Genomic DNA, 15,111 nt, shown 5'->3' with positions numbered 1-15,111 from the left:
TCTGCGGACTTTTAAGTGGAGGTAACTGCAAGTACTTTTATTCTGACAATTCGCGCTGCTCCTCTTTCACTTCCGTGTCATCCAGGAATCTCAGCTCAGGGTGTCATCGCAGACAGTGGGTGTCCCCAAATTTTATATTTCCAAGATTGAATTTAACTCCGCAAATTGATCAGTATATTGAGCTTATGTCAAGGTTTAAAATCGGTTCTCATTCCATTGTATATAGTGTAAGGCCCTCGCAAGCTAACGGCTAATGCTAAATTGTAAACAACGCCAGTTAGCATGCACTGCTGACAGTGTTATAAGCTAGAAATGAATTAACAGGTTTGGTAAAAACATATACGCGGGTTCTGTATCGTTAAAACATGTTTGACTGTCGTAAGTCAGAAAAAGTAGCGTAAAAAAGTCCATACTTTACTCGTAGCCTTGTGTTGTAGTTTACAAAATCGTTTAGCTTTCGTTTTTATTTTGATTTGCTTGGTGACGTAGGTGTTTTATACTTTTGACATATTTCTTTGTGGTGTCCCTCTAACTCTCAAGATGTCTAATAAAGAAGTGAAAGCCGCACTGAAAAGTGCCAGAGAAGCTATTAAAAACAAAGAGTTTAAAGAGGCTCTGAAACACTGCAAGGTGAGGTACCTCACACTAAAAGACACTCAGAAAAATGTTTACATAAACCTCTGTTCAGGAATAAGATGGCAGCTACTGTATTGCTGACGTTTGCTCTATTCTATGTGGGTGTTTTAGACTGTTTTGAAACTTGAGAAGAACAATTATAATGCATGGGTGTTCATCGGCTTGGCTGCCAGCGAATTGGAGCAACCAGATCAGTCACAAACAGCCTATAAAAAGGCCGTGGAGCTGGAGCCTGAGCAGCTGCTGGCTTGGCAGGTAAGGTGCAAAAATAAAGTGTTTTACACTACCCGATGAGATAAATTATATGCATTTTCTGATAATCATCTGGCCTGGAGGTCACTAAAGAGTAGCACAATACTTAAAAAAAAAAAGAGTCAATATTTACTAAATATTGTTCACGTCATATTGTTCCCCAATTTTTCTTTCAGGGCCTAGTAAATCTCTATGAGAAAACTGATCAGTGGGATTTTAAAGTTGAGTTGCCTAATGTCTATCAGAAGCTTGTTGAGCTGTATGCAAGGTATGATATGGAAACATTAGTACCGATAACCAAAATAACTTAATGTCATTTGTAGCTGTGACTTGTGATGCTTATTCATGTTTGTTGTGTTCTCCGTCCACAGCTCAGACAAAAACAAATGCTACGAGGTGATCAAAAAGCTGTCTGACATCTATCAGTCTGACAAAGAATATTTAAAGGTATCTCATTTAAAAGCACGTTGCCATGACAAAAGAAATTAGAACGCTTTGTGCTGTTTGTCACACATTTGAATGCCTTTTTTTTTTGTGCGGACAGCTGGCAAAGGTGTGGATGCAGCTAATTCAGCTAAAGGAAGAAGAAGCTGTGGATAAGAAGGAGTTAGTGCAGTTATTGCAACAGATGACCCAGCTCCTCTCGGACTGCCTTAATGAAGAAGAGCAAGACATTGAAATTCAACAGCATGTAAGATTGTGAACTCGCACATGTGTTTCTCTCTTTGTGCAAACACTTGGCAACACATGAGATTTCATCCCATTCTCTGATCCTGTGCAAGTCATATGCTTCAGTTTCCTCTATTGACCGATAAAAACAGTGTGTTTTTTCTCTCGTATCTATTCCATGTTTGTTTGTGGTCATCAGTTAATCACAGCATTTGAGAAGGCCATGGTTCTCATGGACCCTAAACCAGGAGAGGAGCACCGGAAGGTCTCAGCTGACTACATCAAATGTCTTTCTACAGTAAGTTTACCAAGTTATGTTTATGAAAATATATAATGTCTTTTTTTTTTAAAAAAAATCATCTGTTAGTGATGAAGCTGTTTCTTCTGCAGCTGCCAGAAGAAAAAGCCAAATTGGAAGAGGCATGCCAGTCCATGCTGTCTCTCTACCCCAGTCAAAGCTATCCTCTCGAGGTCCTTTGTTGCCACTACCTCAAAACGGGTAAGACACTGTTGTCTTGTCTATGAAATCTAAAATCATAGTATGGACATCATAAAGTAGTTAAGTTGAAACAACTTAATACTTTATTATATTTTCATTTGAAGGAAATTTGAGCGATAGCACGGTTAGCTTTTTTTCCCGGCTCCTGGATCTGAACTCAAACAGTGGTTTCGGTCACTTGGGTCTGGGCACCAAAGCACTGCAAGAAAGGAGGTACAAAGATGCCATTAAGGACCTGTCACAAGGTTAGTTTCCATGTTATCCAATAATACTGAGATGTAGAATTTTTGTGGGAAGTGCCCGTGATCACTCTTTTCCGTTTCATTAGGACTGAAGAAAACAAGCTCAACTACTGGCTGGTACAGTCTGGCTGAAGCTCAGTTTAAAATCCAGAAATACTCTGACAGTGCTACATCGTGCTCCCAAGGTATGTTTAACTCGATATACACTTACTTGCCACTTTATTAGGTTCACAAATAACAGTAACACTTTAGTGTGTAATTCTGTATGGTGTTACAGCAACACAAAGTACCCCCTCTGAAATCTTACAGTTTAATTACCACCTTTCTGACAACATTACCACAGTCATAAAGGGAGATTTGGTGCAGGACTGTTGCATCATAACGCATTTGTCTTTCAAGTGTACCTAATGAAGTGGCCGGTGGGGGTAATCATTTTTTTTGGGGTAATGAGTCACTGATCCAGAAGTCCAGTGAGAGCAAGGCTTCATGAAAAGAATAACAAATTACCAGGGATGTTAAGCACTCATTTCAAAGTGCAGCTCTGTTTAGTCCTTAAAAAGATACTTAACTCTAGTGTGTGTATTTTGTCTATCAGGTTTGAAGGACTGTGTTCCTGGGGACAAGGAGCTGAGGGTCAAACTGCTTAGACTGAAGCTGGAGGCTTTAGTGAGAAGTGGAGGAGAGAAGGCGGCTGACCAGGCTTTGGAGACATTCACACAGGTACTTGATGGAGTATTTATTCTGGATTTAGTCCGAAGACATTTTGCTGTTCTAAAAACAGATATGTTTGTGCTACAGACTATGAGAGGAAACAACTATGTTTGTTTTTCTTTTTAGATTCCAGAGGCTGGGAAAGACCCGGTTTTAGTTGCTCTTAAAGGACGTGCATATCTTAACAAGGGAGAGATTGATCAAGCACTTAAGGTTGAAAACCTCTTACTCACTGAATTGTTAATGGAAACTTTAACAGTTCAGTTTATTTTAGAAACTTAAACTATGATTGTGACATGAATCTGTGTCTAACTGCTATGTAAATCCTAGGTGTCATCAGAGCTTGTGGCTTCCAACCCAAACCTGGCCCAAGGACTGATACTGAGGGGACTGGCTTATCTAGCTGAAGGCCAGCACCAGCTGGCAGAGCAGAGGTAAAAAAATGTTAACTGTGGTATTCTTTTATCTAAAAACTCAATCTTATTTATATGGTAAAAAATTACTAGGTTATTCACATTTAACTTGCACTGCTGTTGTGTAGTTTCTTGAAGGCTTCCAGCCAAAGCCCAGATTGTGCAGAGTATTATTTCCTGCTTGGACAACTGTACTGGGACATGGGAGAAGAGACCCGTAAAGACCGGAGCAAAGCCCACACACACTTTCTTAAGGTCGGTCCAGTTACTGAAATATTTTGAATATGTGGAGAGCTGTGTTCCACTCCGAGGCGCTGGTGGTCCCTTGAAATATTAGAGTTGATGGACTTGTTGATGTCGCAGTATCTTTTTCTGCTCAAGGTGAATGGCATCTTCGTTTGAAATGTGTCCTATTCAGGCTGCAAAGTTAGATCCACACATGGCCTGTGCTTTTCGCTACCTTGGCCACTATTACCGGGATGTGGCAAATGATTATGGCCGCGCACAAGGCTGCTACAAGAAGGCCTTTCAGCTGGACAGTGACGATGCTGAGTCCGGAGCTGCCTCAGTAGATATCAGCATGGCGCAGGGGGATATGGTGAGTGAACTTATTGGCCAAAAAAATGTTGAAAAATGTTATAAAATGCTGCCAAAAATTGTATTATTTCCTTACAAGTGCCTGTCTTTTTTTATTTGGTCTGCAATAAACTGTAGGACACTGCCTTAGCAATACTCCAGTCAGTGACAGAAAAAGCCACTCCAGGCTCTGCTAAATGGGCCTGGATGAGAAGAGGCCTATACTACTTGAAAGTCGGAGAACACCAACAAGCCATAGCTGAGTAAGGATCTGTGACAACGAATTGAATGACGTGGTATTTAAGGTTTTAAGTGTGTAATCGTTGTTGATTCTTACATTTTTGTTCACAGTCTGCAAGCAGCTCTGCGAGCTGACCCCGAGGACTGGGTGTGTTGGGAGTGTTTAGGTGAGGCCTACCTAAACCGCCGAAGCTTCACAGCAGCTCTGAAAGCCTTTGGTAAGGCCCATGAGCTCCAGCCTGGCTCCATCTACAGTGTCTACCAGGCTGCTGCTATCAAACAGACTCTGGGCAAGTTCAAAGAGGCAGTTGCAGAGTACTTGCAGATCACAGCGCGACAGGAATATGTTCCCGCACTAAAAGGTAGGGGAATGTTTCTTCGCAACCCTAAACACGTGCATCATTCAATATAATACAATGATATATTTTTGTTTTTGCATATTTCTAAATGTCCAAAACCTGATATTTAATTAGATATATATGGTCCGTTGCTCAGGTCTTGGGGAGTGCCAGCTGTCTTTGGCAAAAAGTTTAATGGAGGACTGCAGAGATGGAAGAGCCATTGACCTCATTCAGCAAGCCATACAGAACCTCTTCAGGTAATGGCTAGATATTTATTCTGGCCAAACTCAATTTAAACTCATAATTCTTCTTACAGTCATTGAATTATCTTCAATTTCTTCCATCCGTCCTTTCACATTTGTTTGCTCTTCAGAGCTGCACAGTTACGACCAGACCTGTCCTGTCTGTGGAAGTTGCTGGGAGACGCTTGCACTGCGGTTAGCATCGTGTCTCCAAACAGAGCTCTGGTTCTAGTGCCTGCCTTACTGGCTGGTTTAGATCCCAACACACAGAGCCACATGCTGAACCAGGCCCAGACACTCAGAGTTGGTGAAAGGTAAAAGCAGTGCCAGGCGATACCATTGCCACCGTTAACTCATACATTTACTAGTTGGCTTTGAATGACGATAATAAATAATGACGCAGTGGCCCTTTGGTGCCTTGTCTGCACGTGTTTCTCCTACAGTTGCTACGCTCGTGCTTTAAAGCTAATGCCTGAGGTCGCTAGCCTATGGAGTGACCTCGGACTGAACTATTACCACCAGGCCAGTAGCCAAACCTGTCTTAAAGAGGGAGACCAGAACTCTCCATCTCTGCTCTTAGAGAAGGCGCAGCAGGTAATTCCGAAAATCATACATAATATTTTTGCATAGTTTCTTCCCCAGAAGTTAAATTTTAAGATTCTCTTTTTCTTCTCAGTGCTTGAAGAAGGCTATCATGATGGACAGTGGGAACCATAGCCACTGGAATGCCCTGGGAGTTATTTCCATGAATAAAGGTAACGACTTGTGTCTGCGGTTACTGTAATCGTATGTTTTCAAACCAAAAGCTCTTGCGTTTCCTAAAATGTACAAAAACGTGATAAACTGTCTTAGTACAAAGAACTACAGTCTGGGAAAATATTGGAGCTATCATAGTGTCAGCCCTAATGACATTAAATAGTTTTGGTATTTCAAATATGCCATCAATGGTAAACTAGAAAAAACTAATAATTGAACAATGCAGAGTCTACACGTGTCTAGTGCTTTGATTTGACAGAAATCATAATTACTTAGACACACAGTTTCCCAAATGCAGGTAGCAGTGGCAGTAATATGTCTGCTAGTATTTATAAAATGTTATAAAAACACTACATTGGATGCATGAGAAATATAAGAATTGTTGTAGTGTTAGCTTCAGTGCTGAACAGTCAGAAAATATACATAGATTTGTGAGTAAATATGACATTTAGTCTGAATTAATTCACGTAAAAATAAAAAATCTCTGTCTTGTCACCTTTTCTGTCTCATCAGGTCTTGAGAACTATGCCCTGGCTCAGCATTGCTTCATCAAATCCATTCAAGCGGAGCCAAACGTATGTATGAGGACATTTATTCTAGCGTTCAAGAGTGTTTTTAGAAAATGTGCGAATGAGTCTTTGGTTTTCTACGACAGAACGTTGTTGCCTGGACAAACCTTGGTACCCTGTATTTGAAGAAGGACAATATAGAGGTGTGTGAAATCACTTTGCTTTTTGTGTTTTCATTTATCATCACTCACTGGCGTTTCCGTTGTTAAAGTATGGACTTGTTGTTTTAGCTTGCACATGAGGCCTTCAAGATTGCTCAGTCCTTGGAGCCACTTTATGTCAACTGCTGGATCGGACAGGTACTCTTCACTTCACAGCACTTTAAGACCATGTTGGAAAGGTCCCTTTAATGCCTTCATATCGAGGGAATTTGCAGTGACATAATGTTTGGATAGACTAAAAATACTGGCCTGTCTTTGTCTTTCTCTGTATAAATTATAGTTTCATCCTTTTTGTCTCTCCGGCAGGCACTGATAGCAGAAAGGGTGGGAAGCTATGACACCATGGATCTTTTCAGACACACCACTGAACTCAGCACACATGTGCGTAACCTCCCAGAACCACTGGGGCTGCTATTATAACACCCAGTCATTAGCTGGATAATAACAACCTTTGCTTCACCTTTCTAAGGCACTCTGCTAGGTTTTCTGTTGTAAACCCTTTTCTTCTACTAGTAAAGAATTATTGGTGATCACATGATGGAACAACATAGCAGATGCTCAGACTTTATGTTCCCTGCCTTTCTCGTCGTCTTCACTGCAATTTCTCTACCATCAGACGGAGGGAGTGAAAGGTTACGCCTTCTACGTTTGTTCCACCCTGCTGGATAAGAGCAACAGAGACTCTGAACTGTACCGCTACAACATTTTGCAAATGAACGCCATCTCCGCTGCTCAGGTGGCACTCAGCAAGTACACAGGTACCGCGTCTGTTTGTGTTCTCACGAGCAAATCTGCAGATGCGCCGGTTTCCGTGTGGTAGAGATGGATGTTGTGTAATGTGTGGATCCTTTTGCCCTCCCCCACAGAGAGGATCCAGTCCGATCCTGACGCCTTCATCATGCTGGGCTACCTTAATGAGCATCTGCAGCTGAAGAGACAGGCCTTACAGGCTTACCAAAGGTATTCATCTTGATTATATTGACAGACTGTACTTGGCTGATAGATGAGGCTGTATACTGAGTCAAAAGATTTCCACAGTGTAGTACATGGTCGAAATTCACTTTTTCAATTCTTACTCTTTCCTCAGAGCTGTTGAACTGCTTCAGTCCATGTCCTCTTCAGAAGTGCTGGCCTTTTGTCTGGGAAGCTATGGCCGGTCGTTGTGGTAACCAACTGTCTCCTTATCAGGCACTTTAACCACAGTGCTTAACAAGTGCCCCAAAATTCACTCTGTGTATTTTCCGTTGTATTTTACAGTACCTCCGGCAACTGGGAGGAGGCTGTCCATGCTTATAATTCCACTCCCCTGCAGGAGCTCAGTGACCTGGTTGGGCTAGCTCTGGCCTACTGCAGGGCGGGACTCTTCCCAGAGAGCACCAGTGGTAGGGACTGGGAGATTTAATATGCGCTTACGTGCAAGAGTGACTCTGACTGAACTGTTGTGTGTCTGTTATAGCCTATGAGCGAGCTTTGGCTGTAGCATCCAGCGAGAAGGAGAAGGCTTATATATTGACAGCCCTGGCACTGCTGCAGCACCGACAGGGAAACCTGGACTCAGCCAAGACTCTGCTGTTTAAATGGTGAGTGTGGTCCGTGCCTTTTTTTAGATAAAATACCTCCAAAGCTACCACTAGTATTTATTTGCAGTTACCGTTATATCATAACGTGCTGTCGATCTGTCAGTCATTAGATGTCGGAGCTTCCCGACGCCATTCGATCGTGCCAAGAATCAGGAAAATAACTTGATCATCAACGTGTAACGTGTCTGCTCTCCATGTCCACAGTTCAATGTTAAAGGAGCCAATCCCAGAGTCTCTGGTGTGTTTGTGTGCGCTGGGATTGGTCCGCGGCGATGCTACGCTAGCAGCTGCTGCCCTGACGGAGCTGCTAAAGCAAGGTTCAGCCTCCGGGAGCGTTGTGGAACAACGGTGCCTACTCACTTGCACATTGCTGGGCCTGCAGGGCAACTACAGTGCAGTACAAAGAGAGGTTTCCAGAGCTGTTCACAGGTACACTGCTAGTATGAATTATACCTTACCAATGACACAATTTACCCTACTGCATATTTGACATTGAAACATATTTTATTATTCTCTGTGTTATTTGTAGCAGATTTCATAAATTGACTCTATGTAGGATTTGGGAATATCAGCAGCATAGCTGACAAAGGCTACTCTTCACTGGAATGATGAATGCAAAGTCCAATAAATGCCTTGAGCTTCTTCCTCTGCCTCTTTGAACTGTCAACAACACTCCCCTCCACTTTGCCAGAAGACGTCATAGATGTTTTCCTCTAGCTTATTTTTTTGTCTTATTTCTTTTCAGAAACCCTGGAAACCCATCCCTGTGGGCCCTTCTGTCCAGAGTGGTACCACAATATTACCCCAGAAAGGCTAATGTACGTTTTTTTCATATGCACAAACATTACCAAACACAAACCCATGAAATCTATCCTCTCAGTCTCATGCAGTCCCGCCGTTTAACTGCTGGACAGTGGTTATTACTTTGGTTTATGGTTTTGCCTACTCTGTATTACAGGGTGGTGCAGTGGCAGGTCATGTTGCGTGTCTCTCCAGTATGACCCAAGGAAAGGTAACTGTGTATGATCTTGTTTATATGGAGGGAGATGTGTTTGTCAGTCAGTAATTTGTCATCATATTCTCTTCTCTTCCTTAATGCGTTTATTGAACATTATTGCAGATATTTCAATGAATGAAGCATGCTTTTTCTTTATCTTAGTATGTGGCCACAGTGCTTGCATATCAACATGATTTACCTTTTGACTGCAGAGGGCGCTGTTGTACAGTGGAGTGAACCAGCTGGCTGGTGGGAGACACTCTGGAGAGGACAATCACAGGAATGCTCTGAAGACTATGCAGAGAGCTGTGGTGCTTTGTCCTGGTAAACATGAACTCATTAAACTGCCTCGTATACAAACACTTTTAACACATTTTAATTTAAAACTGAAAATTAAGATTGAAGGTAAACATCAGTATCTGAATATTGATTTTGGATTCTGGTGGATTATGTGTACGAGGCCCCACAGTGAGAATCGCTGTTCCAGATAATGGTGTCTTTGATAATGTAGAGCTGAATTAATTTAGCTGTCTGGTGACAGAGTACTGAATTATGTAACCTTAGTTGGAGTATACCGTGACCGGGATGTTTGAGAATGTTTGCAGACATATATATTTGCTCTTTCACTGAGAACATTGCTGTCCGAGATGCCTCTATCTGAGTCTTCATTCCACTCTCTTCTTTAGATGATCCAGCTGCTTGGGCCGGGTTAATGGCCGCCTGTCACACTGAAAACACTTGCTGTTATCTGTCTGGTTCTGCTCCTCGCAGACGAGGACTGGAGCAAATCCTCATGTCAGTGGTTTCTGAGAAAGGTGCGTCCGCTGGTCTGCTTGTCCCGTTTCACGTGTGATTGAGTGTGTAACTGTATCTAACGCTTTCATGTTTTCCAGTGCGCAATGTGGAGGAGATCGAGCGGCCTCTTGCCCAGTCTCTGGAAGCCTGGGTGCTGCAGCAGGCAGTGAGTGGTCTCGTGTTGGAGGGACAGCTGGAGCCAGCGGAGGCCCTCTGCACACAGGTGGAGAACAAACACACACACCCGCTGCCCTCACACACCCTCAAGATTATCTGAGAATGCTGTCATTTAATATGAAGCAAATCGTTCCTCGTGCTCTTCCTCTCCCAGGTGCTGAACGTGTCCCCTGAACACCCAGCAGTGATGCTGTCACTGAGACAAGTGCAGTGTCAGCGCCTCCTCACGCCTAAAGGTGGTACTGTCCTCCCGGACCCTGTGCTGGAGCAGCTCAGCAACGCCGTGATAATGAACCCCACCAACCTGGGGGCATGGCATGTACGTGAATGCTCCATCGTTTAAATGACTGCTCAACTGATTTGTGCGAAAATTCAAAGCTGTTACCCTTACATTTCAAGCTTCATTGGCTTAATAGTGCAAAACTTTAATAACTGTATTCTCACAGATATATAAACGTAGCAAAACCAGTCAACCCAAGCAACTCTAAATGTCGAGGTCAGGTTGTGCTGAAGTGATAAGGTGCTTTTCTTCTTTTCACTCTTGTCATTTTCTCTTGCTTCCACTTAGACACTGGTCTAATAGAAGACCATTTCTGTTCCTTCAGACCTCAGACTGCTGCACTTAACATTAAACTGCTGCCATTACGTGGAGAGAAGTGGCAGAAAAGCTTTGAACCCCTTTGTAGATTGTAACTATAGCTACAGATGGAATAAATGTGGGTTAAAAGACACTTTATTGAAGTCAAAAACATTATGTAATGATAGCACATAATGATGCTATGTCTTTGCTGATAAAATAATACAGCATTGATGTTCATTTTTTTCTAAAAAAGGGATCTGACTTCATTAATGTCATTATAATAAACTCAATATTATTTCATACGATAACTGCATTTAGTAGTAATACTTTAGTACCTGAAGATATTAGCATTATTGAACAGTACTTTTGTTTTACATGTCACGTTTCTCCCTCTGAATGTTTGCCAGTCCACTCCAAATCATTTTTACTTGACCGATTGTTCACATTCTCTCCTTCACTCAGTGGTTGGCCGAGGTGTATCGTAGCCAGGGGCTGCTGGTTCAGGCAGTCATGGCGTACAGGCAGAGTCTGCAGTTAGCCTCACAGCTTGGTGTGCACAGCTGCCAGGTAGCCAGCCTGCTCAGACTAGCCCTGCTAGCTCTAGGACCTTGTATGGTGAGTTCCTGTTTACAGCTATTAAAACTGTGACCACACATTGAATTGAAAACATTTTGTACATACCACTTTGTAAACATAGTAGCTCCGTCTTTCTTTTGCACCAGAGCTAATATTCTAGTGATAGGAGTTGTTTTAATATGATAATCGAGTGGTGGAATTCATTCTTATTTGACATTTAGCTAACTGTGACTATCATCTCATTTGGATTGGAGCCACTATTCCTTACTCTCACAAAACACTTCTTTCTAACAAACAAAGTTTTGCCGATGGATTAACTAGTCTAGTTTTATTCTGATCCTTGTGTGTCTAAGGCGGGTGTCCCAGGAAACGACTGGAAGGACCTGGTGCTAGAAGCCACTACAGAGGTTTTGAAGCTGGGCTCATCCCCTATGGCCCTCCTTTTCCAGGCCCTGCTCCAATTTGTGACCAAGATGGCTGCTAGGTCAGTCCTTCTCACTGTTTCCATTGCGGGAGGAAGAATACAAATGCACTTGTATGAGATTGTACAATACGGATGAAAATCAGTTCAGCCATGGACACCGATAGTTTCCTCCACGAAACCACGAAAGGATAATGTAATTTCAGGTCCCAATACTTTTTTACAGTCATGTTATATCTACTGTATGTCTGTGTTATATCTTCTGCAGGGAAACCAGACGTTCGCTGGAGAAGTTGGTGTACGTTCCCTCTCAAGACTTCCCAGTGACGGTGGTGCAGGTGGCCAGCTGGTACCTCCTCAGACACTTGCACGCCAAAAATGACCAGGAACTCATGAATGTGAGCGCACAGCTGCCTTGTAACTCCACTGGCACAAAATTGGAACATTTTATGGGGAAATGTTCATTCGAATTGCCTTCTGTGGATGCTGTGATAGCACATAAATAGTCAAACTGATTTGATTGTAAACACTGTTTCTCATCTTTTTGCAGGGTCTTTTGCAACATGCCAAAGTGAATGAAGATCAAAGACTGCTCGAGTTTCATTCCCTGCTTGCCTCTCTTTCGTCATGAATTATGTAATACAACTGCATTATGAAATTATGTAGCTTAGCATGTTCATTCACAGGCCACCACACCACCACCGCTTCAGCTCTTCTGGGTTTGTGAGCCAATATAAACTCTTATAACGCTGGACATTTAGGGTCTGATATGATATCGTCTTTATTTCCTTCACATGATTATTTTTACAGTATTCAACAAATATCAATAATGGCTTTAACACATTGCAATCATCACCATACTACAGCTGAAATAAAGGTGTTTTGCTCAAAGATTGACTCTTGATTGTACATAAACTTAACACATGATGATGTGGAAGTATTACACAAATATAGTATAAATCATAATATCATTGCAAAAGTGCCAGCAAAAAATTCATTGATGTTTTTTTTTGTAGTGGAATGAGGCGAACAGTTTTTACTTTGATAGTTAACATTTGAATTTATTCCCCCCTTCCACGTCGCTTGGGCGTGAGTAACTGCTTCATTGCTGTTGAAGAGGACAGAAATGCTTGGTCATAAGAATGCAGATGTTTGCCCCACAGCCCCAGCACTGTTGCTTGAAGTGTGGAGAACTTTGATTCTCCTTTCGCTTGCACAGTGCACACGCTACAACACTACCATGTGAAGCTGCTCCCCCGACTTCTTGGCTGGAATTACTGACACTATTAGCCACAAGCTGTTGAAGCTGCGCCTGTAGGGTGGGGTTTGGTGCGCTTGCAATGCCCACAACCTTCACTCTTTTGGGGTCAAACACACAGTCCTCTTCCAGGCCGCTTGGCACAGCTTTCATGCCACAGTTGGGGGGCACCCAGGCAGTGTCATAGCCATGTGTGTTCCACGTGTACTGCATAGGATGGTTGTCCTTGTCGATACGTTTGACGCGGCCAACGCGCACACGCAACTCAAGAACCACACGGTCTGCTTGGTTCGAGTGTAAAGGATAACGCTGGGCCTTCCTCTTATCGCGACTGACGTACACGCCCTTTCCCAGCATGCCGCCTGTTGACTGCTGAAAGCCATTGGCAATGATCTGATTAGCATTGGCAATGCTGGTGCCATGGTACATGGTGTAGACACCCTGATCTTTGGGTGCCTGGGAAGATTTCAGCTGCATGTGGGGAGAGGCATCATCATAGGTCACCTCCCAGCCAAAGAACTGCACTGACATGGTGTTTTAGTGTTCAGGCCTGAAACACAGCAGGAACAAAAATGTTGTTATGTGACTGCATTTTGTGTCTGTGGGTAAAAGTTAGCATAGGCAATCAGGAGTTTTAACATTTTGTGTACAGGCATATATATATATATATATATATATATATATATATATATATATATATATATATATATATACCCTCCTTTTAAAATCTCAACGTTGCCACGTTTTAATATTTACATTGTTTAGTTGCTGCACTAAAGGCCTTTGAGGAAAGTAAGTCCACTCCTGTATATGTGTTGCACAAGTCAGAAGTGTCAATAAAGTTGACTTTGAAAAAAAAATAATAGATTTACTCATGTATATCAAAGAGACAGTATTTGCTGCTTGATTAAAGACAATCTATAGTTTAATTATCAAAAAAAAAAAAGTAAAACAAATAAATAAATAAAAATATATATAGCTATTTTAACGTCATATGCCCATGGAGGTTCTGAGTCATCCAGGTCATGGTATACCCAAAAAAAGCTTCCAAAAAGGCAACTTTTCTTCAATCCCATTCACACCTTGAGACTGGAGACTGATAACAACAACTCACAGGGGAAGAGGACGGGGACAAACTGTCCCCCTCCCCCAACGAGAGGTGAGTTCCCAGACGTTCATGGAAATTAGCTGCACCAGTTCCTGGTCGTATACCGAAACAAGTCAATAAAAGTTACAGATTTTGCTATTAACCTCAAATGTCCCATAAGTCGCTTAGAACTGAAGAAGCTACTTGGATGAGCAGCGAAACGTGTTCTCAAAACTACAAATTCAGTTGCCTTTTGAAGGCTTTTTGTGTGCTATTTTAATGTCTATTTTACTCATCTAGCCGAGTAAATACCGCGAACTTTAAGATAAACCCATGTCATCGCCTGCTGTGCGGGTCGTTAAACCTAGCAAAGTACATACATACTGTAACTTATGTCCTTTAAGGGCTTGTGTAATTTAATATTAACGAACTTTAACTTACCGGCAGAAGTTGTCTCGGTGTGTTCTCTGTAAGCGTAACAGCTTTCACTTTCTTTTCCCGTACATCTAAATCTGTCAAGTATGTGTAACACGCAACTCTAGTTACACGGCTTTATGGCGCCTTTATATGCACTACTTTCGGTGATCGCGTTCGTGGCCGGTTAGCTCAGTTGGTTAGAGCGTGGTGCTAATAACGCCAAGGTCGCGGGTTCGATCCCCGTACGGGCCAACCTCCTTTTCTTCATCAAACCTATATTATATTTCCACACATGTTGGCCAGGAGCTAAAATGAAGCTGTCTACGAGCTGTAACTGCACTAGTGAAGAAATATCCAGTACATCTCAGCTTTTTATCTATGTATATTACACAGAGTGACAGTTTAAATTATTCCAAACTATTTGTTTAAAACTCCTGGGCTTGACAAAGAAATACGTTGTATAAAGATGATTATCCAGAAACGAAACTAAAACAATGGCAACTGGACTTGTTGGGTTTTCTTGAAGATGCTTCACTGCAAATCCAGGTGGCTTTTTTAATTTCTAAATGGCTGGTCCTGGTGAGGACTTAAGATATATATTAGAAACATCTGTTGCACATTTGAAAGTCACATTGCTTGCTTCTGTTAATGATTTGTAATAGTCGCCTGTAGTTAGAGTATTTTAGTTATTTGATCCTATTTCTCTCTACCAGTGAATTAATGGATAAAAATCTCTATTGAGTATTATCTCAAGGTGGGAATAGGGTAGAAACTTACATTTGGGGAATGTTCTCTGATTAAAAAGGCTCCACAAACATAATATTTCCTAGGACACTGCATGATCCTCATAGTGAAAGAGACATTACAGCTTTTTCCAAAATCGTCATAGCACCAACAAACAGCTCTGTTATCTTTA

At 42.1% G+C, this 15,111-nt stretch overlaps 2 protein-coding genes and 1 non-coding gene across 3 annotated transcripts; 2 read left to right on the top strand and 1 right to left on the bottom strand.

Annotated features, from left to right (window-relative positions):
- Positions 1-75: 75 nt before the first annotated feature.
- Positions 76-12,324, top strand: ttc37 (tetratricopeptide repeat domain 37). The gene is made up of 41 exons (XM_047590830.1): positions 76-115; positions 541-630; positions 748-891; positions 1,065-1,156; positions 1,260-1,335; positions 1,433-1,579; positions 1,757-1,855; positions 1,948-2,056; positions 2,161-2,301; positions 2,385-2,483; positions 2,894-3,018; positions 3,136-3,222; positions 3,340-3,443; positions 3,551-3,677; positions 3,841-4,020; positions 4,137-4,261; positions 4,350-4,600; positions 4,734-4,836; positions 4,953-5,135; positions 5,265-5,415; positions 5,498-5,576; positions 6,091-6,152; positions 6,233-6,289; positions 6,377-6,445; positions 6,614-6,688; positions 6,924-7,065; positions 7,174-7,267; positions 7,395-7,472; positions 7,565-7,689; positions 7,764-7,887; positions 8,092-8,316; positions 8,633-8,705; positions 8,846-8,899; positions 9,097-9,208; positions 9,571-9,699; positions 9,778-9,902; positions 10,011-10,175; positions 10,899-11,051; positions 11,366-11,496; positions 11,702-11,831; positions 11,984-12,324. The coding sequence occupies exons 2-41, from the start codon at positions 541-543 to the stop codon at positions 12,062-12,064; spliced, it is 4,716 nt and encodes a 1,571-aa protein (XP_047446786.1). The 5' UTR covers positions 76-115; the 3' UTR covers positions 12,065-12,324.
- On the bottom strand, positions 12,190-14,275 carry LOC125011626. The gene is made up of 2 exons (XM_047590844.1): positions 14,220-14,275; positions 12,190-13,241 (listed from the first exon to the last, which is right to left on the bottom strand). The coding sequence occupies exon 2, from the start codon at positions 13,220-13,222 to the stop codon at positions 12,536-12,538; it is 687 nt and encodes a 228-aa protein (XP_047446800.1). The 5' UTR covers positions 13,223-13,241; positions 14,220-14,275; the 3' UTR covers positions 12,190-12,535.
- A 98-nt stretch (positions 14,276-14,373) lies between these two features.
- On the top strand, positions 14,374-14,447 carry trnai-aau. The gene has a single exon. It is a non-coding gene; the product is annotated as a tRNA-Ile (tRNA).
- The last annotated feature ends 664 nt before the right edge of the window (positions 14,448-15,111 follow it).

This window comes from Mugil cephalus, chromosome 8 (genome assembly GCF_022458985.1).
Source record: "Mugil cephalus isolate CIBA_MC_2020 chromosome 8, CIBA_Mcephalus_1.1, whole genome shotgun sequence".
Classification (NCBI taxonomy): domain Eukaryota; kingdom Metazoa; phylum Chordata; class Actinopteri; order Mugiliformes; family Mugilidae; genus Mugil; species Mugil cephalus.
This window is presented reverse-complemented; position numbering and strand designations above follow the sequence as displayed.

Coding starts and splice junctions, on each gene's coding strand:
- ttc37 (XM_047590830.1), top strand. CDS start 541: ATGTCTAATAAAGAAGTGAAAGCCGCACTGAAAAGTGCCAGAGAAGCT. Junction 3,444..3,550: donor CACCAGCTGGCAGAGCAGAG/GTAAAAAAATGT, acceptor GCTGTTGTGTAG/TTTCTTGAAGGCTTCCAGCC. Junction 10,176..10,898: donor CCAACCTGGGGGCATGGCAT/GTACGTGAATGC, acceptor TCCTTCACTCAG/TGGTTGGCCGAGGTGTATCG.
- LOC125011626 (XM_047590844.1), bottom strand. CDS start 13,222: ATGTCAGTGCAGTTCTTTGGCTGGGAGGTGACCTATGATGATGCCTCT.